At 37.3% G+C, this 24891-nt stretch overlaps 3 protein-coding genes across 4 annotated transcripts; 1 reads left to right on the forward strand and 2 right to left on the reverse strand.

Moving 5' to 3' along the window:
- Nucleotides 1-40: 40 nt before the first annotated feature.
- Nucleotides 41-7455, reverse strand: LOC111792978 (protein SUPPRESSOR OF MAX2 1-like). 2 transcript variants are annotated; one of them, XM_023674618.1, is made up of 4 exons: nucleotides 7373-7455; nucleotides 3084-4291; nucleotides 2541-2841; nucleotides 41-2454 (listed from the first exon to the last, which is right to left on the reverse strand). In XM_023674618.1, exons 1-4 carry the CDS (start codon nucleotides 7442-7444, stop codon nucleotides 856-858), a joined length of 3180 nt encoding a protein of 1059 aa, XP_023530386.1. In that variant the 5' UTR covers nucleotides 7445-7455; the 3' UTR covers nucleotides 41-855. The 2 variants fall into 2 exon arrangements, with proteins under 2 accessions (XP_023530386.1, XP_023530387.1); XM_023674619.1 differs by lacking the exon at nucleotides 7373-7455 and adding an exon at nucleotides 4444-4664.
- On the reverse strand, nucleotides 7162-13000 carry LOC111792979 (glutamate receptor 2.2-like). The gene is made up of 5 exons (XM_023674620.1): nucleotides 12639-13000; nucleotides 10093-11420; nucleotides 9456-9765; nucleotides 8966-9375; nucleotides 7162-8700 (listed from the first exon to the last, which is right to left on the reverse strand). The coding sequence occupies exons 1-5, from the start codon at nucleotides 12946-12948 to the stop codon at nucleotides 8251-8253; spliced, it is 2808 nt and encodes a 935-aa protein (XP_023530388.1). The 5' UTR covers nucleotides 12949-13000; the 3' UTR covers nucleotides 7162-8250.
- A 1758-nt stretch (nucleotides 13001-14758) lies between these two features.
- On the forward strand, nucleotides 14759-18551 carry LOC111792255 (small nuclear ribonucleoprotein E-like). The gene is made up of 6 exons (XM_023673611.1): nucleotides 14759-14933; nucleotides 15070-15096; nucleotides 15194-15256; nucleotides 17819-17897; nucleotides 17989-18034; nucleotides 18110-18551. The coding sequence occupies exons 1-6, from the start codon at nucleotides 14892-14894 to the stop codon at nucleotides 18117-18119; spliced, it is 267 nt and encodes an 88-aa protein (XP_023529379.1). The 5' UTR covers nucleotides 14759-14891; the 3' UTR covers nucleotides 18120-18551.
- The last annotated feature ends 6340 nt before the right edge of the window (nucleotides 18552-24891 follow it).

The raw sequence follows: 24891 nt of genomic DNA on the forward strand, positions 1-24891 counted from the left end.
AAATCTAGGATGAAAAATTAAAAATTTTGGAAAAAACTAATTGTCATAATCAATGCAGATGTTTTCTTTTCTTCACCAAACATATTGCATTCAACATGAAACAAAGTCATTGAATTCATATCTCCCATTTACATCGATAATAGGTAACTAAACATGTGGATTCCAAGAGGGACAACATGTCATGGGGGACTCCCACACAAATATTTCTGTGGCGTTTAATTTGAATCTGAGAGGGTATGAAGTTGAACGCAGAAGAAACACAAAGCGGCGGCTGCGGCCACGAAGCAAAGGAAACAAACGCTCCTCTCACTTTGTCGCTTTCTTATTCTCCCACTATCAGCCACACAAAATGGCCGAGCTTTCAGAATTTACGCAACTTCACGTCAATAATATTTTGGCTTTTGCCCTTTGAATCCGCGTTAGAGTCCTTAACCAAAACTCCGCCTACAAAGTGTTGAGCCAAAAAGGACACAAAAGCTTTCGCTCATCTTTGTCATTTCCATATTTGACCCATATCATTGCACCTGCAAATAAACAATGCCTTCTTTTTTCTTTACATTTTGGAACTCATGAGAGGAAGACCCACGACAGAGAATACTGGATGGAGGTGAACGCAATTGAATTAAATAATTCCAAGGGGAAAAGAAAGAACAAGATCCTGTTTTTTTGTTTTTTTTGTTTTTTGTTTTGTCGAAGCTCCCTATCAATCTCCTTCTCTGCTTTCTGTTTATCAACTATTTGTTTGTGGCCTATCTAGAAGCTGTTAAAACACCTTCCCTCTCCTAGCCTTGGGGAAAAACTATATGTGCATATATACAAGCTTCTCAAGAAGTTGAAATAATGAAAGTATTCTCATCACCCATTTACTGCTGTCACTACTTTGATCTTACTTGGTAGCCCATCTCCTTGGCTTCCGCTGCCTGATTCACGGTCTACTTCCAGAGCAACCATTACTGACTTGTCTCGCATGCTGCCTGCTGTTTTTGGAAAGCAGGTCTTGAGTTGGTTGAAGCAAGGAGCTAGTGCTTTCTCTGCCCATTCTTCTAAACCAGTTTCCCCCAACCATACCCCAGCTACAATTTTTTGAACAGCCTGGTCTTGTAACTCGATCGAGACTCCCTCTCCAATAATGCTGGAGAATTTTTCATTGATTGAAGTTTTAATGTCGCAGGCTAAGTGATTGAAATTGACTGGCTTGAAGATAATAACATCGTCGACGATTTCCCGAAGCTCACTCAACACTGGTGAAGTTGTGGTTGATTCCATCTTGCTCAGCCCATATTCATCTTCATAATCATTTGTGAGGTCGCTTGAATTGTTTGACCCATCTGCAGTGTCGTCCTCTGTATTAGCGGCCTCATTCAAATCAAAAAACAAGCCTGGATTTGTATCTTTCCTGGTTTTTGTAGACCTTTCTTCATTACAAAGCCAATTTGCTCGACGTTTTGGTAGCCTTTCTGATAGAGATAACCTCAATTGCCAATTTTCAGTAGCTAAATTTGCAAGCTCCTTTTCTCCAAGACTATTATGATCATACAAGTACTTTAGATCGTCAGGTAGCCAGACAGTTGTAAGGATGAAAATAACATTACCAAGGCTGATTTCACGGCCATGGGAATCAGTAAGCCGACCGCTTTCTATTGCCCGTTTTATACTCCCACGAAATAGAACATCTGCTTCATCAATGTTCTCAAGAACTATCACTGAAAATGGATTATTCCGAACAGCCTCTGAAATTTGATCTAACGGCGTTCTCCCGCGAAAATTATTGGCGAATCCTCTATCATTACGTTGCGTACCGAGACAAATTGTGACCAGGATGGACCCAGATACCAGCTCTGAAAGAGCTGATGCCATCTTCTTCTTGCCAACTTTGTCAGGCCCCGCAAATAATAGCCAAATGTCTCCTCTTGATCCAGCACTATGACGTTTCCTGTTGCCCAATTTGCGTTGAGTTATGGTGTTAGCCACAGCAGATGCTGCATCTCGCTGCCACCATACCTTTTCCATACAAACTTTAAGGATCTTCTTGTATGAATCAACATCTGTTATACCAAGCAGTTTGGCGCTTTGAAGGACCAAAGGAGACTTCATCTCTGGTCCTGAAGATTTAAATTCTTTGGTGATGTCTTCATGTGTTTGTTCAGGAATGCTACCCCATAGCTTTCCTTGCCCAAGAATCAATTCCGTTCGTATTGTGCTGTTGTCAGATGATTGGTTGGGTTGTGGATTCATATTCAGCTCTAGAGCTCTTCCAAGGCTTTTATTCAGTTCTAGCCTAGGCTGACAGGGATGTGACTTGAGCAAGTTATGGCTATATAATCCCATTGTCGAGATTCCTGTAGAACTGCAAAAGTTTGGCTGATGAAAATTGGGATGAAGGCGCAAGCATGTATGGTTCCATTTCATTTGCAGCTCTCGGGTCCTCTGCTTTACCAATTCATGGTCCTTACTCTGCAGTAAAACACAAACATAATTTATCCAACTTACTCTGCAAGGTAACATATCAGGTTGTAGTTAAATTTGAGTCTTTAAGTTACCTGTTTTGAATCAATTGATTCGGCATTAGGTGCATCAGCTTTAGCCTTTTGCAGCCAGTGCGGCAGAAGAGCGTGATTACTATCGGTTTTGACTCCTGAAGAAGATTTCTCAGACTCCTCGTTCATGAGTTTGTGTAGTTCTTGTTCATACTTGTGCATACACTGTGGGCAGCAAGTTTTTTCCGGACCAGAATTTAGCGTCTCAGATTCATGTCTCAGTTGGGTAATGGGAGAAGTTGGAAAGAACTTCAATGGCGACGATGATTCAGTTGAACTTCCTAGAATCTCCTTTGTTCCAAGCCTAAATGAACAAAATAAAAAAAGAGACTCAATACCCAACTGAAAAGAACAAAAGAAATGAACGAAATCATTTCCAAACAATAGTAACATAATCACAGAAACATTTCTGGGAAAGAAGGGCTCTACAACTCCATGCCTAAATTTTCTAGCTTTTACTTGATTTCTGCGATGCCCCAAAAGATCTTATAGCATAACAATCAATAAACTTAGTGAAATCAAAAGGATAAAGAATAAAAAATATACCTTTGATATAACCCAGAACGAGGGGCTTTAGCCACAATGGGAACAACGTGTAAATCCCAATCATTTTCGATGGAGGGATGATAGATTTGGCATCTCAAGAAGGTATCACAAGTAGCAGTTCCGATCAACCACAGCCGGCCAGAAGTTTCCTCCCTGAACCTCATCAATAGCTTTCCAATCTTCTGAACGGCAACGCGGCCGGCCTCTGATACAACTGGCTGCAGCACCACGCCGGAACCTGGGGCAACAGAACTCGCCGGCTGCTCAATCAACCATTTTAGATTCCCCAAGTTTAGAATTACGCTCCCGCAATTTGATTTGGTCATTCGGGTCGCTAACATATCTTCCAATTCTTCAAGTTTTGTGGATATTTGTGCTCCATCTGATGAAAGTTCCTTCTCCAAATATATAATCTCAGCATTCTCCAGCGGCCCTTCAGTCAGTTCTTTCTTTTCAATCCGCCTGATAAATTCTTCTACCATTGCATCTGTTTCCGAATCCCCAACTATGATTGGATTTCTCTTGGTCGTTCTGAGCAAAATATCCATGATTCGTTTCACTTCGTCTCCTCTCGGTTGACCCAATTGGGAAACATTTCCTTGATGCAGCCGTGGATTCAAATAAAGATTCCGATTAGGCATCGGAGAAGGGTAGCTACCTAATCCAATAGGGGACGAATTCACCACAGATGCCGACGAGTTCAAAGACCGTTCAATCGTAGCTTTAACAGCAGGGCTCGAAAAGGTCGCCTCCCGCATAATTCTACTGACGCTTGGGTCATCGAGAATCGATATAACTAGCTGCTCGAACTCAACCTTCACCGCTAACATGGGCTGTTGCTGCAATTCGGAAGAGCCGCGACGTTGGTGAGCTTGAGCACGTTTAAGAGCTGCCATTAGCGCATTGGAAATCGGTGGTTCTGAGCCGGCGGAGACGTTTTGGGCCGTCGGTAATCGCTCAAGAGCGACGCTGAAACAGAGCTCGAGAGCTCTGCACTGAAGTGGGTGCGATGAATTGGGATGGGACTTGATGCAGGCCTGGCGAAGGAACCCAGTTGGCGAAGCCAACAGAGTTGCAGCCACATGGACCGGCGTAGTCTGGCCATGGTTACGGCGACCCGCCTCGGCAATTGACTGGTTCAAAATACTTGCGGCCTCCGACGTCAGAGTTTGCAGAATCGTACCAAGCCCGGCTCTCATTTCCAGAATCTATATTGATTTACAAATTCAACCAATTAAAAGAAAAGAAAAGAAAGAAAAGAAAATCAAATCCCCATTGAATCTGATGCCTGTGTTGTATATATGTTGTTTGGAGAGCAGAGAGGAGGATGAAGGAGTGAGGAAAATTCAGAGCTTCGCACCCAGAAGAAGAGAGAGAGGGTGATGGAAGTTGCTGAAAAGTAAGACAAGTAGACTACTCGGTTCATTTCCCATCTACAATCTATCTTTAGTTTCCTGTCTGTCTGTCGTGTTGTGCTGTGTTGTGAGTTCTTCCAGTTTAACTTTTAAAATTAATTAAATAATGAGTTAAATGCAATTTTATAAGGTAGAATTCCACCTCCCAAAAAGGTAACATTTAGATGATTAGATGCCCCCTCCTGTCACATGAACCTTCTTCCCTAACTTTTCATGCCTTCCAAATGACAGATTTACTCCCTCACAATAAAACTATTTAAAATCATATCCTTCTTTCTTTTGTCGTATTCCCCCACTTTTGCTCATCCATTTAAATTATTACTAACAGCTAAAGCTCGCCACTTCCATTTTCTATCGTACCATTTAAGTTTAAAAATCATAGTATCAGAGTTAGACATCAAACGGTGTATATACCAAGATATTAGATAAAATGTCATAGAAAAGATGTGAAAAATATTTGGGGGAGGTGAGTTAGAATTAAATAGGTCGGTGGGGAAACAAAGGGAAGTGCTGTTTCATTAATTAGGTTTGACAAATTAAAAGGTATTGAACGCGGCTTCGGGTTTGGTTCACTTTGCCGCCATATGGTTTCTCCGAGTTGGCCTCGCCTCACCCCCCACACGATTTGACTTGGTCAGCCAGATTCGCCACCTGATTCCATCTACTTTCACTTTGACCTAACCCCTTCTCAATCTCCATCCACTCCTTTTCTATCAAATATCTAATCTAAACCCTTTAACACACAATAAATTTAAAGTGTGAGGTCGTATATTAGGAATATATTTTCACACTCTTATAAAAAAAAATATTTCATTCCTCTCTCTAACCAAAAGATCACAATATAGTTTGTCTTTCTCTCGTCATTATGCCTTTCGGCATGTATCTATAATTATTAATTTTTTCAAAACTTGTGTAGCTTTTGCCTCTTATCCACTCCCCCTCCCCTCTCCTTTTCCTTTTAATTTAATTATCACCTTCCTTTTTTTCCCACCCTTTTCATTAGTGGACCCATCTTGCTTTTCAATTATTAAAATGGCAATTATTCACAACTCTTTTTTTTCTTTTTGTACTGTTTATATATCTTTTAAAATCATTATTACTTATAATAATTAGAAAGAAGAGTCTATTTGCACGCAACAAAATAACAAAAACCTCATATTAAAAAATAAAATAAAAACTACATAATATTAACTTCATGTTTTTCTTCTTTTTTTATAAACAGGAACCGAAAGACACGGCTTAACTCTTCAAATTTATGATTCATGGCTTTCCAAAGGTGATAGCTGATAGCGAAAAGATTGACCTCCAAAATTTATGATCGGGGACCCAACAATCAGACCTAAACTCTTCTACGCCACAAAAAAGCCAAACCCCACTTGATTTCTGGCAAAGAATTAGCAATATGGATGGGCAATATGGTAACTTTTGTTGGATGAAGGTCAAACTTCAAGATAGGGAATAAAAGTACTTTTTGCAAAGTTTGAGGGAAATTTGAGAAGCATCGCCTTTAAAAAGTTTAGGTAGCTTCTTGCATCCAAAGCATGTGGACTTTCTCTCCAATCCAATCCAATCCCCACCACTACCTTTCTATGGTTTTAGAATAAAGCTAAGTTGTGTTGCTTTTGAGATGATCAAATACAAAAAGCCACCAAAAAGGCCTTCCTTTACAATCCAACTTCCCTCTTTGAGTTGATGATAACATTGTTAATACTCAAAATGACTAAATGATTCAACTTTTCTTCTAAACATTAATCAACAATAATCTATTATACTTCTAATACAAGCTTCAAAAAGGTCATCAATGGTATACACTTTTAGATACATTTGCAAAAGAGACAGACATGCTTTATCTAGTGGTGAAGTCTGTGTGGGGCTGTGGAACTTCCTTCCTCATCCTCAGCAATCAATAACACCCAACCCCTTGTCGGCATAATCAATACCAACACACATTTATTAGTGGTGAAGTTTGTGTGGAAGGGGTGGAATTAAAAGTGAGTGTGGGTGCGCTTTCTGTTCTTATGTAAGAGATTCTGATTCTCAGGGGGTGTAAAGGTAGAGGAAACTAAAGTTGAAAAAGGCAGAGCACGACCCTTAAAAAAGGCAACAAAAGCTGCCAATGGGAAAGCTAAATCGTAGCAAACCAAGAGGGTAAGAGAAGGAAAACAAGGAAAGCTGAAACGGAAACATGCGTCTGCGCAACAGCCGCCCATAAAGCTGCCTTCCCCAAAACATCTACAAGTCAAACTTTTCTCTTTTCAGTACCTCTCTTCATGTTCATCTCCACAAAGTCTTCAGGATCCCTTTCCTTTTCACTTTATTGCCTATGCCTACAACAACCTAAATACTCCGAATATTAAAACACGATATAAATCACTAGAAGGGCCTCATAATTTTCACTCATTCTGCCTTCTCCTACTGCACCCTGAACTACTTCAGTTACTATCAAATTCCTTTGGAGTCTTGAGTTTTGGGCCGACCAACTTGGACTTAACAAGTCGATCCATTGTCATGGTTAATTATTTTGTATCTAGATGACTGTAAAAATTATCTAACCATCTTGAACATTCCCAATGAAATTTGGGAATAACGAATATTTTACAGATTACATAAGAATAATGCACTTCAACAAATAATGTACCTCATTATATGTGATTATGGACATATCAGATGCAAATTCTATTCTTTGATTCAAACGCGTCTTATATGAAGACACCATAGAAAGCAACTATATTTACCCATATGTACAATGATTCGCCATAAATCAGAATTTTCTTCCAAAACTTTGATGACAATTCATGATCAAAGATGGTAAATGGGTAAGCAATAAGAGATGTAATGTCTATGGAGTAGAGAGATTAGCGATGGAAAACATACTTTGGACAAGCATGATCGGGCGGATAATCTTGTCATAATAATGGCTTTGGCCTTGCCGTTCAGGGAGGTCATGAAGAATTGATTTTCTTAACCCAGTTTGTGAGCAAGCAGTAACGCAGCTTGCAGAAGGAAGCCAGCGCAGCCTGAGAAATATTGATGGTTAAGACTGAAATCATACCTTTCACGGACACATTACTTGAATATAAAGATGACTAAACGGACGTACCTGCGCGCTGGACATTACAACATAATGGCTTTTCCGAATTGTGCTGGAAATTTTGCATTACATGTTTGTAGGCAAATATCACATATCACGGCATGTATAAACGTAGTTGCGTATTTGATTGTATGATGATACGATATAACAAGCAATACACTCAATCTATAGACAGAGATTCTAGTATTTGGATTTCAGATGTACATAATTTTTGCAGATAGGACTAAAAACTTGATCTGTATTTAAAAGTATTTCAGGAGAAACATGTCGAACTGTATCATCTTCAGTTCAATTCCTATCCAACCAACCGCTAGAATTTATGACCTGGACCTATTCATCTAGTTCTTTTTGTTTCTTGAAACAATCTCAATCAATGTGGGAATGGAAGAAATAACAGAAATCAAGTCTGTTGACCATATCAGATTGAGATCAACAAGTTGCTGGAATCGACTAGATGAACTGAACCATAATTTTTTTTTTCTTCCATGGGGGGATTTTGTTCTTGAAAGTGAGACTTAGATTGATTACTTTAATTGGGAAGATCAAAGCATTAGAACTGACCCAGTTAAAATCTATGATCATCTGGCGCGATTCCCATATGAAAATGGTTGTTTGAATGCTATTTTAAGTGTAGAAAAGTTGTGTTGATCGAAGATTAAAGCTAGCTAGTGCTCTCTGTGACATGTTTTGCGGGACTCGAACAGCCATCGTGGCAGCCATGATCCGCACCAGCTGAAACAGTCTCCAATGTGTTAGTATTTGGCAATTTCAACCTGTCGTCCATTACCTTATCCTTCACATCAGAATGCAAATGCTGCTGAAACGACACATATTTTCTGTAGTAGGTCTTTGCCACTGAGGCAGGTTTTTGCCAGATGAAGGTTTTTGAGCCGATCAAAGCCAGCAGCAGCGATATCCCGGTGATTATAAAGAGGCCCCCGAAGCTCGATGCCTCTAGACATGGACTGTTCGGGGAGGAGATTGAGCTGTCTTCATTTTGATTTCCAGCTCCAAAGTATTTTGTTTGAATTGCCACCATTTTCTCGCTCTCTGTCACGTTCAATATTGCTCTTGATACATAAGGTACTAACCGGGAATTTAGTGGAAATGCCTGAAATTAACAAGCAACTTCAGTTGAAGTTGAACCACTATAATAATAATACATAAAGTAGTACAACTAATAGAACAGATCCTGTTCACATAATAATAACACATTCTCAGTTACATGGTGTCAAGAACTCAACTTTTAGGCCAAAGCAAAAGCAAAATTTGATTTTTGAGCAATGGGATGGTTTCTGTTTTTGTCCCTTTGACTATTAATCATCAGGTGCACATACGAATTGAGAAACTTTGAATATTGTTTAAGAGACACTTACAAAGCCAAATCCGTCTGTTCGATATTTAGGTCCAGCCATAGTGAAATCGGAGCCATATTTTGTAAGGAAAACCTGCAGGTAAGGAATTTCATCAAAGATTGCAGCAACACCCCCATTTTGACTTCCTTTGGACAATGCCTTCCGATACTCCTCAACGTTTGCATAAGATTTCAGCTTGGATTCATTAAATTTCAGCTGCTCTATCAACATAGATTTTAAAAAGGAACCCTTTTGATATCCAACGTAGTAGCCCTTGGATATAAGTTCACTCACGCTAAAATACTTGGGCTGTAGCTGATCTGACATTAAGATTGAAGACAAGCTTGCGGTGTAACTCTGCATTAGGACAAAAGCCAGAAACAACCAAACCACAAGCACAAACCTAGAGCGTGTATTAGTCACTATTTGTCCTGTTCAACAAAAACAAAATGGGAACTTCAATTTTATTGTTTCTCAATCCGACAACCATATAGAAAGAAATTGGGCTTACTTTCAGGGAGAACCATGGAGGAGACGGGAAACCAGAGGATTAAACAGAGTAGATTCAATGGATGCAACGATTCACTTCTTCCATTGTGCTCCAAGATCAGTAGAACAGCTCCTGTTGCTATGGAAACTGCTATGGTCGTAAGCCATAGACCCAAGCTCAGAGGTTTCAAGAAAACCCACATACTACGATGCAAGTTGCGTTTGACTGGAACGAGCATTGTCACGCCCGAGTCGGTAAATGGCAATGAGAAATCTACATAATTTGCTCGGCTGGCCACAATCGTAATATCTCCTACGACCACATCGAATTTCTTCTCGTACCCAAAAGGTTAAAAAAAACCAAACATAAGATAAGCGTCAACCCTTCAATTCATCAAAATTAGTATATAACTCCCTACTTCAATGCATTGTTGATAGTCCAATGTGAACATAGGAATATAAGGAATTTATAATACTAAATATAAAAGCTCGTGTTATTAACTTGGATATCAGATTTTAACTTGTCCAAGTGACTGGAACATTGAAAAATGTTGGTAGTCAAAGGAGAGCAGAAGCTATGGACGCAAATTCTGGGACATATTGCTGGACATGGCCATAAAGCAATAATTGAGATTAAAGTAAAATGGGAGAGCACTGACCTTCTCATTCTCGTTGAGTTGGTGGAGGAGGTCATCATAAATAACAGAGCTGTCCCCAGCTTCATCCCTGGAGAGTTCAAATTCATAAGGAAAAGGGAAAGGCAAGGCATCTGCAACAGCCCTGAAGACGTCTATGCAAAACCCAGAAAAATTAAGCTCCCCCGTTAGAGGGTTTCTAGTCACGTCCAAAAACTCGTTAAACCCCTGTTTTTTGGGAACTCCTATTCTGATTTTTTCTCCATTTGCAGGCACAGCCCAGCCTTTTGGTGCAGTTATGGAGTCTCCAGGCCAAATTATCTTCTTCAGCTTACTGACTGAAGTGGAATATTTTTCAGTAGGTTTTGTATCAGATATGTTTCGGCAAATGCCTTTTTCAGGACTCCAACAACCAATCAATCTCTCTCCTCTCCCAATCAGATTGAAAATTTCAAAAGCCGAGGGCTGCAAATGCCCATTTACCAAGTGGAAATTCCCACTCAAACCCTGAAATTTGATATTCAACATCTCCTTCAACAGCTTCGGACCCACTTCCGAAACCCCCAAATTCGCAATATCGGTTTTCCCCTCGACATCACTACCCTGACCCCTGAGAAACCGTAGATTGTTCCCTTCCCCTATCCTCTCAGCCGCCGTAGCCAACGCCCAAATGGTGTCATATGCCCACAAGCCATAGATGTTAAGCTCCGGCGTGGACCATTTCCATCTCCTTTTGAAACTCTCCAGCGCTTCTGAAGCAGGGAAATAGGGGCGGATACCTAAAACACCCTCCATTGATTTGATAACCAAAGGATCCATGGCGTCAAGACAATTGGAAAGAGAGTTGGTGAGAATCCAGGCATAGCCTTCACTCATCATCCCCGCTTTGTCCACAAGCGGAAACAGAACAGAGCCAAATGGAGAAGTGACGTGCACCAAGAAAACCCTAGTCTGCCGGTTCTTCATCATGTTGAGCTGTTCCGAAATTTGGTACGCATCCATGGAGGTAGCAATAGCGTATTTATAAGGGACTCGAATGTTGGATTGTTGAAGTTCGTCGGTGAGGAAAGGGATGAGGCCTTTGCCATATTCAGTGTCTTCGTAGATGAGGACGAGTTCGTGCCAACCGAACCCTTGGACGATGGCGGTGATGGCTTTGACCTGAGACGAGTCGTTTTGGGCAGTTCGGACGAAGAAGGGGCTGTGCGAGGGAGAAATGGAGAGGCTGGTGGCGGAAAATGAAATGATTGGCACGCGAACCTTCTCGCCTAGCTTTATCATAAACGTTGCCTCGCTCGAACTTTCTGGCCCTATTATTGCATGCACTTTTTGGTTCTTCACTAAATCCACCACTGCAACCATTAATCTTATCCACGTCACTTATTTATTAAACATACTCTAAACTTTTTTAAAGTAGTGAAAATTAATCTCTCTTTTAATCAACTCTAACTCACACTCGTTCCAGTTTAATCTCACATGGTGTAGTGCCTTAAATTACCACATCATTTATTTTATTAATATGAGAGTATATAGTATATATAAATATGACTAAATTAATAAAAATATCTTTCAAATGGTAAGTCTAAAAAAATATACTAATTTTTTTAGATTTTTAATAATACCCTTCAATTTTCAAAAAATCAAAAATCAAAAATTCAAAAATTCAAAAATACTAATATTCTTAATTTTAGAGGTAAATTGTTATTATTATTTTATTTTTTTTAACTTTTGAACTTTAAACTCAATAAGTTTTAGATTAATACTTTGTTAATAACCTTCGAAACTTTTTTTAAAACTTTAAAACCACTTTTAAATTTTTTTAAAAAATAGCTTATTAAAACTTTTGAAGATAATATAAAAGGTGTCTAGTTTTTGTCTTTAGATGGTAAAAAAAATTATATAAAAGTAAATAGTGTAAACAGTATTTTTTATAATTTTTTTTAATTTAAAAATATTATTGACACTTTTTTTTTTAATTAAAAAGAGGGAGAATAGTTATTGAAATATGTTTTTACTGAAATTTTATTCTTAAAATTAGGATACAATTCTGACATTAAGGGAAAATGTATATTTTTAGAACATGGGTCTTTTATTTCAAAACTTATATTATTTCCAACCTTGTGAAATAATATATAATACATTGCTAGCATGATATTCCTTGGAATGTCACATTAGTAGCTTTCGTGTTCTCTACAAGTGTGAAATATAAATATTGCCAATAATTAGGAAAATTTACTCTAAAATAAGTTCAACAATTTAAATCTTCATGATATGAGCATAAATCAATTGAGAAAAAAAAACAAAAAAAAAAAAAAAACTTTTGAAACATTAGTTGGAGTGCAATTTTAATAATTTTTGTAGTAGCCAATTATGAACAACCTTGAAATAGTTTTTAAAAAATATTTAGAACCCTCCTCTCTCCCTACCGTCAACAACCTCCGACTGACTCCGTCGGATTCTCAATCGAAATAAAGATATTTGTTCAACCAGCTTCGACGAGGGTCACGAGCCACGTTCAAAATTCATTAGTCCGAACAAAAGTAAGCCAAATAGGGCAAAGAAAACCTCACCAGCCGACGTTGCGGCGACCACATCCTGTGAATCTCTGATCTGCATAATCAATCTGTTGCGATAATGTGGATGCGCTGCATAGAAATCCGTCAGTGCCATTTGAATGCATTTTTCTGCAGCCCCACCGATGGACGGAGTCAGCTTATCAACAACCGCCCCTACATGTATGAAATTCACCGCTGTCCTGTTTTCATTCATTACCTCCTCTTCCCCATCAATCTTCGCCGCACAACTCAACCCAACCCAAATCAACAAACCCCAAATCAACCAAAATGGAGCTCGTAATTTACTCATCCCCTTCATCTCCATTTCTCGTTAGTGTCTTCCGGCTCCTCTACCCCTCTTTCATTTATAGCGACACTCCCCTGCTCAAACGGTGTTAGTCCCTTCTTCCCACTGAATTTTCACGAATTTTCGTGCATGGTATATCTGGAAGAATATGTAAAAAGAACCCAGTTAGAAAGTCATATCCTTTTTCACAATCGATCGATCAAACGGTTGCAAATAGGTCACTCTAGACCTTGACTTCTGTTTCTGTATTTGGATGGTTCTTTCCTGGAAAAAAAAAAAAAAAGGGGGTTATTTTAACTTCAATTACTACAACTCTATACCATTTATGCAATTTCTGGGGAAATTGTATCCACCGGCAAGCGTCACCGCGTGAAGTAGTTGTGAAGTTAATGGTCCAAGCACAGAGTTACCTGCAACTCATTTTCTACGTTAAGCTTTCGAGTAAGTGGTGAAAAAAGCTGCATTTTGTTTATTAATTGGTGATGGAAGCTCCTACGCACGTAGATAACGATGGATGAATGGCAAGGTATTTGAGTCAATTTTCGGTGGTCAAATGATACCGTATCTAGTAATTTCTTGGAAAAAGTCCTACGATTTGGGCATCATTTAATTAGGTAAGATCTGTAGAAACGCAGGAAATAATTTTCAATTCTAATGTCGAACTCGAAGTTTGTGAAATTTCTAATGAATGGAATCAAGCTTGGTTTTTGTGCATATTTAAGGAAATAATCTATTCCCAGTGCTACTTTTTTTTAATGCTAATAGGATGTTGAATAATGGGGTTTTCATGTTCTTCATTTTTTTAAGCCTTTAGTGCATGAACGCATCAGTAAACTAACCATTTTTTTGGATGACTTTTGATCGAACACATTTAATTACTTTTCATGCGTTGGATTTTCATGAATTCACGGTTGCGAGATTTCGCAGTTTCTTTCCTGCATAATAAACATCAGAGTTCATCAGAAGTTGTCGTTTTTATTTATTTTTTAAAATTTAATTATCACGACATGGTCATTTAATATAATTAACTTCTCAACAGCACGTCAGTCAGGGGTGTTTCCTCCCAACTTGTAAGTTGGAAGCTTTATTAATTAAAAGGAACGTAACCAAATTTGACTCTAAGCTATAGAACATACTTTACCAGCTAAACGAATCAAATAGACTATTAATATATGTATTTGTCGTTAATAGAAAGCTTTTACCAATCTATGTTCCTTTAACATTATTTTGAGTTTATTAGCAATATAGAAGACATCAATCAATACTCATATCCAGGTAAAATGTGATGTGTCGTTATGCTACTGCTAATAGACAACTATCGGTTAATTTAGTTAGTGCAGTTATACTTTTACGTGTGTTAATATTACTTTAATTTATTTACTATTGTGAGGGGAACAAAAGTTTCCGGTAAGAATGGAAACCTCTTCCTAATATACGAGTTTTAAATTTTGAGTAAAAATTCGGAGAAATTTAACTCATTGTACGTTAATATATATATATATATATATATATATATATATATATATAAATCATTTATATGTTAATGGAATTAGTAGAAATTTTGACATTTTCCATAAAACCTTAATGATAAGAATATGTTTTTTAAATGTGTGGGAAAGAGAGAAAAATATTTTTGAATATTTTTACAGTTTATAAATATTATTATACAAATTATTAACCATTATTTTTCTAAATTTTAATAATAAAAATATAATATTTTTAAAGATCCAACGTGATTTGATTTGATTTTTTTTTTTTTTTTTTTTTTTAAAGATTTAAAGATTATTGGAACAAAACATATTTAAGAATAATTTTTAAAATTTAATTCGTAATTCGTTAGGGCGCGCCTAAAAAGCGCGGGGTACTTCCACTTTCAAGAAGCGTTCTCTAGGGTTTCGTTTCGCATCTCCTGGAAGTCTAACAGGCAAGGTCCTCTCACCTCCTAACCAATTTTGATAGCCATGGCGAGCACCAAAGTGCAGAGGATTATGACCCAGCCCATTGTACGTATTGTATCTATTCATCTCCCTTCCTTTGTTGCTTTTACTTGGGGCTGACTTTAAACTATTTCTGTGCTTTACTGATGGGTTCTGTATCTTTGTCTTTTCCCTCTCGATCCCGGTGCTTCTCTGGAACTAGAACTTGATATTCAGGTTTCTTCAAAGTGTAAGAAGTTACTCCTCCATTCTTTTTTTAAAAAATTATCGCACCTGGCTTTTCTGGTCTAATTTGTTTTTCTAATTCGAGTTTGAAATAAATGCAGAAAGCTCGCATTCAGATTTGGCTGTTTGAGCAAAAGGACCTTAGGATCGAGGGCCGAATTATTGTAAGGTTTTACTTTTTGCTGGTTTACAATTCTTTTTTTATATATTGGCAATTAATGTAATATGAATTGAGAGCCTCTGTTTCCGTATATGTTGATCTCTTGTTGATTTTCAAATGGGTTTACTGCATTCTACTTTTCTTGTTGGCCTATGTTCATGATTTATAGATGCTCCAAATTCATAGTTGGATGCAATTTACTCTCCCACATCCTTCTTACAGAAATCCTGTGGTTTTAGTGGAGCACAGGACATGAATGTGTTAAAAAGTTCTTAGACGTCCTGTGTGGTAACTCAAGCTAGTTGAATCTAAGGACTCTCATAAACGTTTCGGATATGCAAACTCCTAGTTCACAAATGCTAAAACTCCAAAATCGAGTTGACTTCATTTCAAATGATTTGAGAATCAAATTACTCCACAGAATGAACATACATGACTTTATATAATCTCAAAATGAACTCGTGACCTTCCATGAAGTATTTCAAGAGTTGTAACCTTCCTACTTTATGACATAATTAGCCACTATGTAAATGTAACCTTAAAGTAAATAAAAGTCTTAAAATATATTAATGAACCACCGTTACTCTATATTTTCGTTCACCAAAAATTTGTAACCATCTAAGAATGAACGAGGTTCTTCTTCCTTGAAGTTCATATTATATGAATTGAGATGCGTTGGTTTATATCATCCTGACGAAGGATCTCAAACTCCTACTCCACATTGTGGATCTGTGCATAGTTTCTAGAGTTCAAACAAATTTGGTTGTGTAGGCGGCTTATTTGTTACTAGTTGAATTTGAACCTAATCCTTGCCCCAAAATAAATTCGCATGACTTCAAGATTGTGCTTCAGTAGTTTGGTTGCATTTTACACTGCCATCGAGAGTTATGCAGGAAATTGGGCAAAATCTTGGACATAGCTTGAAATTGATGCTTATGTGGCTATCACGCAAACTTGCTCTAGGAATGGGAATGGACCATAGTGTTATCATTAGAATGGTCCTTCTAGAGTTTGTATGGTATCAGCCTTACAATGGACGTGTTTAACTCAACAAAAGACAGCAAACAGCAAATACCCAAAAGAAAAAACTATTCTATTTATTAATTTCAGAAAACCTCACAAAACAGCCAAATTGGCAAAAACATTCAGCAGAAAGGAACATGTAAGCAGGCCGCCAGCTCATCCGAAATTTCCTGTTTCATCCTTCCTAGAATAAGTTTTCACAATGGAGGCATCGCATAGTCTTCATTTTTTGTTGAGCTTTGGTAGTTGAAATTTAAGGTAATCAGAGGTACTGCATCTCTTTCCTCCAAAACTTAGCCAGTGTATGATGTAGTAGTTGTCTTCATCTTGTAATGTAATAAGGTAGAGGTGTGGGACATAGAGTTATATCTCAGTATTCTGTCCAATTGATCAAACTCTCTGGTCGGAACTCTGTTTTCCCTGAAACCTCAAATAATTCTGAGCGCAATGGTCAATTACCTCTGTGATCTGCAGTATTCTGTATGAAATTGTTTCATCTTCTGTTGCTGGAGCAAATCTTGAATAGTACTTTTCTTAAGAGATATCCCCTTGCCTGGGGATTGGTTTCCATCTGTCGACACCTACATGAAGTTAGTTTATTCTCGTGTTATTCTATTACTCAATTAAGTTTGATTCTTATCTCTTTCGTGCGGGATTATCCTCATCAATTTATGAAATATTGTGACTTGTGCATCCTAAAACTTTTCCTACCACCAGGGGTTGAACGTTGTATTCAGAATTCAGTCAGCAAGTATTTTGGGTTCATTATTCCTCATGTGAACTAAGTGAATTTAGTCTTAGCGTCTTGACTTTTGAAATGTTGAATTTGAATGCAGTAGCATATTTCATGTCCTATTCATCTACTTCTTTTCACGATTATTGCGATGTAATTCTTCTGAGATGCTTTTGTGCATCTATTGCTTCTAATTTCTAAGCTAGTAAAAGCTATAGCCACAGAGTTCAAAATACACTTTGAAAAACATTGGGAGTGGTTCTACTGCTAGTAATCTCTTGTCTGGATCACTTTCTTTTGATATATTTCATTCTCTGGTTCAACAAGCTAACTAGGGAGTAACACTCTGCTGCAAAGATTGTGGTGTAACCTCAGTATCCTGGTTATCTTTTCATTTATTAGATCCATTGCTAGGATTGTCATTTTCATCGCTGAGTAGATATTTCCCTTGGCCTTGGGCTTCACTTTCCTCTCTTTTATAATTTCATACAGTCCATGAAACTGTTCCTTCCCGCAAATAAATTGTTGTTTGGACGTCTACTTTTTCCCAGTTTTCTATAATATATAGTTTGTAGTTTTCTCAACTATTAGCTCATATGCCTCAGTTCTGTAATATACATGCAGTAATATGTTTATGATTATCTTGTACTAGAAAATTTTAATTTTGTTGTTTCATCGTTTGTTGTAATTACCTATGTTTTGACTAATTAATGTTATTGTTATAACTTATAAGGGAGGTGCAGTTAGAAGAAGCTGTTTCCTTTATATTGGTGTTATCTTTAAATTGATTATATTTTCTTGACCGTGCAGGGATTTGATGAGTACATGAATTTAGTTCTCGATGACGCCGAGGAAGTAAATATTAAGAAAAAGAGTAAAAAAACACTCGGTATGCCTTCTTCCCCCTCATTTGTTGTTGCCTTCTCTCTAGTTCAATGGTTTTCTAAAATGCCTTCTTTGTTTTTTTCTTTCCCCTTCAGGGAGGATTCTCCTCAAAGGAGACAACATTACGTTAATGATGAACACGTAAGTGAAATTGAACTTGCCCTTCCTCTCCCTTTCTCTTACCCCAGCTAACCTTTTTTTCCCTTCAAATTTCAGGGGAAAATGATCGTCCTGCAGAACACATTATTGAGATCTATTTTCACTTCCATTGTATGGCACTATAGCTTTTACAATTTAGCTTCTGTTCGGAGTTGTATCTTTCTACATTTCAAGCCATCAGTGACTAACTAGTTATTTGGGTGTATAACGTTATATTGCTATTGGTAGGTAATGTCGTTTTATGTGAACTCCTTTTAAATTATTGGCCTTAGAATTGGTTGTTTGCACCAACCGAATCCTTGAAACTACGGACTTTAGGCTCCTCAAATTGTAAACTGTTAATGGAGCATCGTTTGAGAATTTCCTGTTTATTTCAAGAGGATGTTGGTTACCCTGGATTTGTTTCATTGAACCTCAACTCATGGTCTTCATCCTCGGAGAGAAAAGCCTCACCTTCCTAATCCTGTATAAGATTGATTACCAAGTTATGTTGTGATGATGCGTTCTAAATATTACCTTTTACAGGATTTGGCTATTTTTAATAATAACCTTCACTCAGACATCGTTGCTTAAGGCAATTGTCTTGGATATGTAATCTTTTAACTTAACATCGGCGCAAGCACTCCAGTGGTACGAGTATTCAAGTTCGTGCCGTTGTCCGGGGTGGTAAACCGCCTACAAAAAGGCCGTAGGCAGCGTCTGGCGTGGGGTGCTAGATCATGCCCTTTTGATAACATGAGCAGTAAATAACATGAGCAGTAAATCTAATGCACTGCTGTTTGTTCTCCTTTTATCGTTTTTAGATGATGTAGGCAATCTTGGAAGTGGGAAAGCGAAGCGGGTGAAAGACAGCAATCCACTAGTAGCACCGCGGTGGTGGGAGGTTGGACTACGAATCGAAAGAGAATTTTGGAGATAACCCAGGTGGCCGGTGGTGGGACATGGAGTCAGGGAATCGCACCCTTCAGGTCATGCAACCCTTGCCCTCTGCTTTCAACTAGAGTATGTAAAAAAGTATGTGTTCCCTTGAGTTGGAAATGAGTGCGCTATCGCATTTGTTCTTTTCATTTTATTGGTGACTGACTCATCCTCCACACATAGCAACTCTCTCCCTCTCTCCTTGGTGCAATACGCCACTCCATTCTGTTCTTGTCTTCTTCCCCACCTTGTTTGGTGCCTTCTGTGACACATTCCATAACCCCTGATATCCCTCTCTCTTATGATTGGGAAAATGCATGATTGTTTCAGAGTGGTTGACACAACATGAAAACATCACTATTAATTTATTTTAATCAATCCCAATCTATCATGCATCTCTTGTTATTAAATTTGGTTGATCGACTTTCTTGATTTTTGGTTTGACCCCATGTTTTCTTCCAACTCTAGCAGGTCCTTGTCTTGTGGGAATTTGGAGATGGCAATTGTTCATAATACATTGAATAGTATGACTCTGTGGCCCTCCCGATTCTTGGGGAAGCCTGGCTTTTACCGATGCCTTGCCCATGTGAGTTTGGAGTATGCTTTCAGCAAAATGGGGTCTCAAATAGTACACTAGCAGATGGAAAAGATAAATACCCCCTAAACTTTTGGGCGACATAGCTTTGTTGTGCTGGAACAATATGAGCCGAGGGATATATTGATAGTGAAATTTCAGGAAGCACAGAGGACCGGTACAAAATGGTCTACTCTGCATTCTATTACACTAGGAGTTTGATGCTTAGTTTTTATCTTCATGTGGCGAGAAAGCTAATGTTTTGGCTTAGTTTTCTATTGCCCAGGTTGGAGGCTAACCACTAGGTGGTTCCGCTTGGCTAATGTCATATATTGAGCCAATAATTTGAGATGAAGAGGTCAATTACATGCTGCCTTTGTTTTTCAATTTTAGGAAACCACATTTTCATAAAGATAGTTGCTAAACTGCAGTTTGAGCAAGATTTGAAGACAGCTGAAGTAGTTTATGAAGTTTGGAACTCAGTACTATCATTTATAGGAACAATAGCCTGGATATCCAAAAAGGATGAGAAAGTCTAACCAAGAATGTAGCACTCAACTTATTGTGCTTGAATATGTCAGAGAAAACAGTAGATGGAAAGTCATAGATCCATTACCTTACCATTGGCAAAGAAATCAAACCATCCGCCGCGGGAGAAATCAGATAGGACAAGAAAGGCTCTGTTCTGTTGAAAGTAATTAAAAAAAAAAAAAGTTGGCGGTTAATTCAAACTGCACTCGAGACCTCTGAGGAAGAAAAAGAACATGAAAATGGGCCTCGAAATTTCTGCAAATCAGATTTGTTTGTCATTGGCGTTCGAAACACAGAAGAGTAAAGGGGGTCGATATCTACATACATTCCATTATATGGACACACAACACAATATGCTGATTATGATTCCCACCACTCACTATGATCAGTGCACTTCCTTGGATGTTTACTTTTGGTTGTTTTGATTGGATGTCGTACTAGTACCTGCTTCTTTCTTTTAAAATCTTCCCACTTTCGATAGTATGCCTATATGTAAATCGAGTAATAAAGGCTACATTGTGTAGTCTAATTATGTGTACTTCGAACCACCTTATTCATCCGTAGAAGATAAGACCCTTCTACCTAGCCAAGCAAATACAATGTTTTTTATTTTTTGAATGTTGTGCCAAAGGAGATATGATATGCTAGCAATGGTGGGAGGCTCTTTTGAGTATCCGATCGGAATCCATGAAGGTGATTGAACATTGGAAATTATCGTTTTCTACTGTTGTTGAGCAGAGAGGGTGGAAAGAAACATGATGGTGAATTCTTGTTTGGCCTTTGTGTCCTTTTGAGTGTCTATTAATAGAAGGAGCCAAATCAAATTTCCTCTATGTTTTGTTCCATTTCAGGACAAGGCCACATGCTGCATGCCCCACCCTCATCAACTTTACAACCCCCTAATGGACCCATTTCCCAAATCAAATGCTCTCACACAGTAGTTCACCACCCATCTTCAAACCCCCCTTTTCTCTTTTCCTTTAAATTTAACTCGTACAAATTTAATGTCTTTAACTAAGTAAATGAATCTGAGGTGACATCCCATGTTACCATCTCTATCAAGAGTCCAAGGATTCGAGCTTAGCAAGAGGCCTACTAAACTAAAGGCTTCAACTTTAGTTCTTCGTGTTTCATTCCTATGAACATAATTAATGAGAGGAATGTTTGAGTCGTCTATTGATGACAAGACATACCCAATGCCCCCGAGTTGATATATGCGTCGTATTGAATGGTTGATAAATCTATATAAATAAGCAAGTGCTTCAAAAAGTAAAATTATTTATCTGCATTAACATAAAGCATGACAACAAAATCTAATAATTGGCGGGAAGACTACTCCTGCTCTACCAATTTGATATGTCACCCACCCATTTTCTTTAATTTTCCTTTTCAAACATGGTTGTGGCTTTTCCAATAACTTCATTATATTCTCTTCAATTATGATAATGATTTTGGGTCATTTCATATACGTCATCTAATTGGCAAATCCTTTTAGGGACATACATAATTATTACTAAGTTTTTAGTGTACTCTAACACTGCCTCAAACCAGCTACCCCAATCTCAATGAATGAAATAAGTATGTGTATAAACCATGTATGTGTTGAAAAACGAGGCATACAAATTACAAATTAAGCAAGCATCATTGCATGTCATCGTGGTTCTTAATCGAGACTCAGATTAAGCTCCATCTCGAAATCTCGTGGGGTTAGGAGTAAAGCATCCCGAGGTTAACTCATCTCGTTAGATGTAGAGAAATATTGAGTACCAAAATAGTTTAGCCCTATTCCAATACATACACATAAGTCCTCGCTCCACATTCTTATCGAGTGATCCATGAATTTGCCTATGATTTGGTCACGTAACAATTAAATTCAATATTATCCCACTATGTTAATTTTTCTTTTTTACGTTGACTTAACCTTGGTTCAAGTAAGTTCCAAGGATATTTTAATTAAGTGACATTAAATAACATCCCAATAATTTTCCGAGTGAATTTGCTTACATGACCCCATAACCCACTTTTAGATTGATAATCATGTATCCTAATTGGTAATTAAAGAATTTGATTACACCCAATTATTTATCCACTTACCCACCACTTCGTTTTGTCAATTCCACTCAACTACCTTATCCACCTCTTTATCTTCCATAGATTGGCACAAATTATCATGTGTGGGTGTTCATATTCTCCCCCCACCAAATAAACTATGGACACAGTAAAGCAAAGAATAAGAGTAATCTATTGAAACAAAATAATCACAATATCTGAATTATCTAAATTATATCATCACAGATGTTGATGGGTTTGATTTTGATACCATTTTTATTGGCTGTGTGTTGAATAATATACTTAAAAGTGGGCAGCGAAGAGACAGAAAAAAATAAATAAAATATAGAAAAGCAATCATTAAAGATGGTTAATTTGTAGCAACCCCACTTGCTGGAAATTAAGAAATAACCAAACAAAGGAAAGTTGGATTCATTGAGTACACAAAAATTCTGGTGGGTTATTGTTTAATATGAGTACTTTGTTCCCTCTAAGTGTGTGATTAATTAATATTAAGGAATTAAATAACTTATCTCCAAAGTTTAATGAACTGAGGATTTTACAAATTTGGGGGCTCATTTCTTTGCTAAAACCCTAATTTCTTAACCATGTTTGAAGCTGAAATGAATGGTTTAGGGTTTGGTTTGAAAGGTATTATCAACTTTTGCAGAAACTGAGCTTCCCCTTTTGACTGTCCAACCATGAATGCCACCCATCGTAAAGCCTTTCTGTTAATAATTGAACCACCTTTAACAGCTGCAACCGAGAACAGAAAAAATATATAAATTTATATATTAATATGATTTTGTTTTTTGGTGGTTGGATTTATGTATATATGTTCATATGCCTTTTTTTTAATCTTTTTTGGTAGCTTCGTTTCATCACATATAATTAGAATAACATTAAATCAAAATTAATGACATAATTTTGTATAGTCGGTATCATTGATTTTATTTGTCATTTATATGCCAACTTCTTATTTGCTTTCCTTTCTTTCTTTGTTTTCTTCCCTTTAAAATTTTTGTGTTACTTTATGTATGAAAGTGATGGAGCTTTGTACATATCCACTTTCTAATTTAATTTCATTTACTTTACTTTAGGTTTAAATTATACGACCCTCTAGAAAACAAATTTAACACCTCATAAATGGAACTAGAATTGTAATGTTTCCCTTTCGAGCTTCCCCTCATAAAACGCGTCTGGTAAAGGAAGGTTTCCACACCCTTTATAAATGGTGTTTTGTTCTCCTCCCCAACCAACGTGGGACATCACAATCCACCCCCTTCAGGACCCAGCGTTCTCGCTAGCATTCTTTCCTTCCTCCAATCGATGTGGGACCCCCACCAAATCCACCCCTTTTGGGGCCAACGTCCTTACTAGCACGTTGTCTCATGTCTACTCCTCCGGGGACAGCCTTCTCGCTGGCACATGGTCTGGTGTCTGGCTCTGATACCATTTGTAACGACCTAGATCCAAGGTTTCCACACCCTTATAAAGGGTGTTTTGTTTTCCTCCCCAACATGTGGGACATCATAGAAAGCTTAGAAGAAAAAGTTAGCTTACCTACGGTGAACTTAAACGGTTACAAATAGTATTATAGTTAGACACTAAACAGTGTGTCATGACTGAAATGAAGGTGCTGGAAAGGTAAGAAATGGAATTAATCAAATCAATAAATTAGAAAAAAAAAAGGAAAGAGTGGGATTTGGTTTGGATTTGTTTAAAAGAGAAATATTCCGTTGATTAAATAAAGTTTAGGTTAATAATCAAAGGAAGCAATAGGATAAGACAGAGTTAGTGGGGGAAGGATTAAATGATTTAAGCTTATAACATATTCAAATAATATAAAGCCATTTTTAGCTTATTGGATACTAAATTCATAATTAAAAGAAAAATAAAAGCATACAGTGTCCCTGACGTGTACGTGAAGTGGGGGATTGGACGTTTCTTCACAAACCAACACTTCTTTTCTTAGGGCTTTCAATTATTTATTTATTTATTTTCGATTTTTAATTTTAACTCCCAACAAACTTATTTAAATTATCCATAAAATTTCAAAATGTTTAATGACTATTTGTATTAAATAAAATAATTAGTCCCAAAATGTTATTGGTATTATTATGTAAATGGAAATAATTATTTCATCAAAATGCTTATTCCAAAATGAACAGCTTTTTATTTTAAAAAAAAGTTGCTAAAATAATTGATATTACATTAAATTATAACGATTGCTATTTTATGATATCAACACTTGAAGATTAGCTAAAAAATAGTTGAAATAGATTATTAATTATGAATTTGGATTGATATGAAGGCATAAATGCGACTTTAATTAACATTTTTTTTAATTAAATCTTATTTAATTCTGAAACAACATACTTAATAATAAGTGAGATAGCATAAAGTGTACGAATGTAATAGAAAATTTTAAAAAAAAATTAAAAATTCCACTCCCAATAGAGTCGCAGTTTGGTGGAAAGGGGTTCATAAGTTTATGTTTCCACATAAATTAATTATATTTCAGCTGCGTTACACATACGAACGCCTCCGCCAGGTGGTGGTGGTGGGGACGACGGCGCCACTCCTTATTGTTTATGTTGTTTCTTCCACTCTAAATTTTATATATATACCAAATATTGACGTGTACATTTCCAAGTGGATTAGGATAGGCTTGAGTGTACAATTTCATAAAGACATGTAGTAAATGATTTTTGGTACGTTTTCTTTTTCCTTTTTGAAGCGTAGAGAGTAATACTTTTGGTGTGGG

Source organism: Cucurbita pepo, chromosome LG04 (genome assembly GCF_002806865.2).
Source record: "Cucurbita pepo subsp. pepo cultivar mu-cu-16 chromosome LG04, ASM280686v2, whole genome shotgun sequence".
Classification (NCBI taxonomy): domain Eukaryota; kingdom Viridiplantae; phylum Streptophyta; class Magnoliopsida; order Cucurbitales; family Cucurbitaceae; genus Cucurbita; species Cucurbita pepo.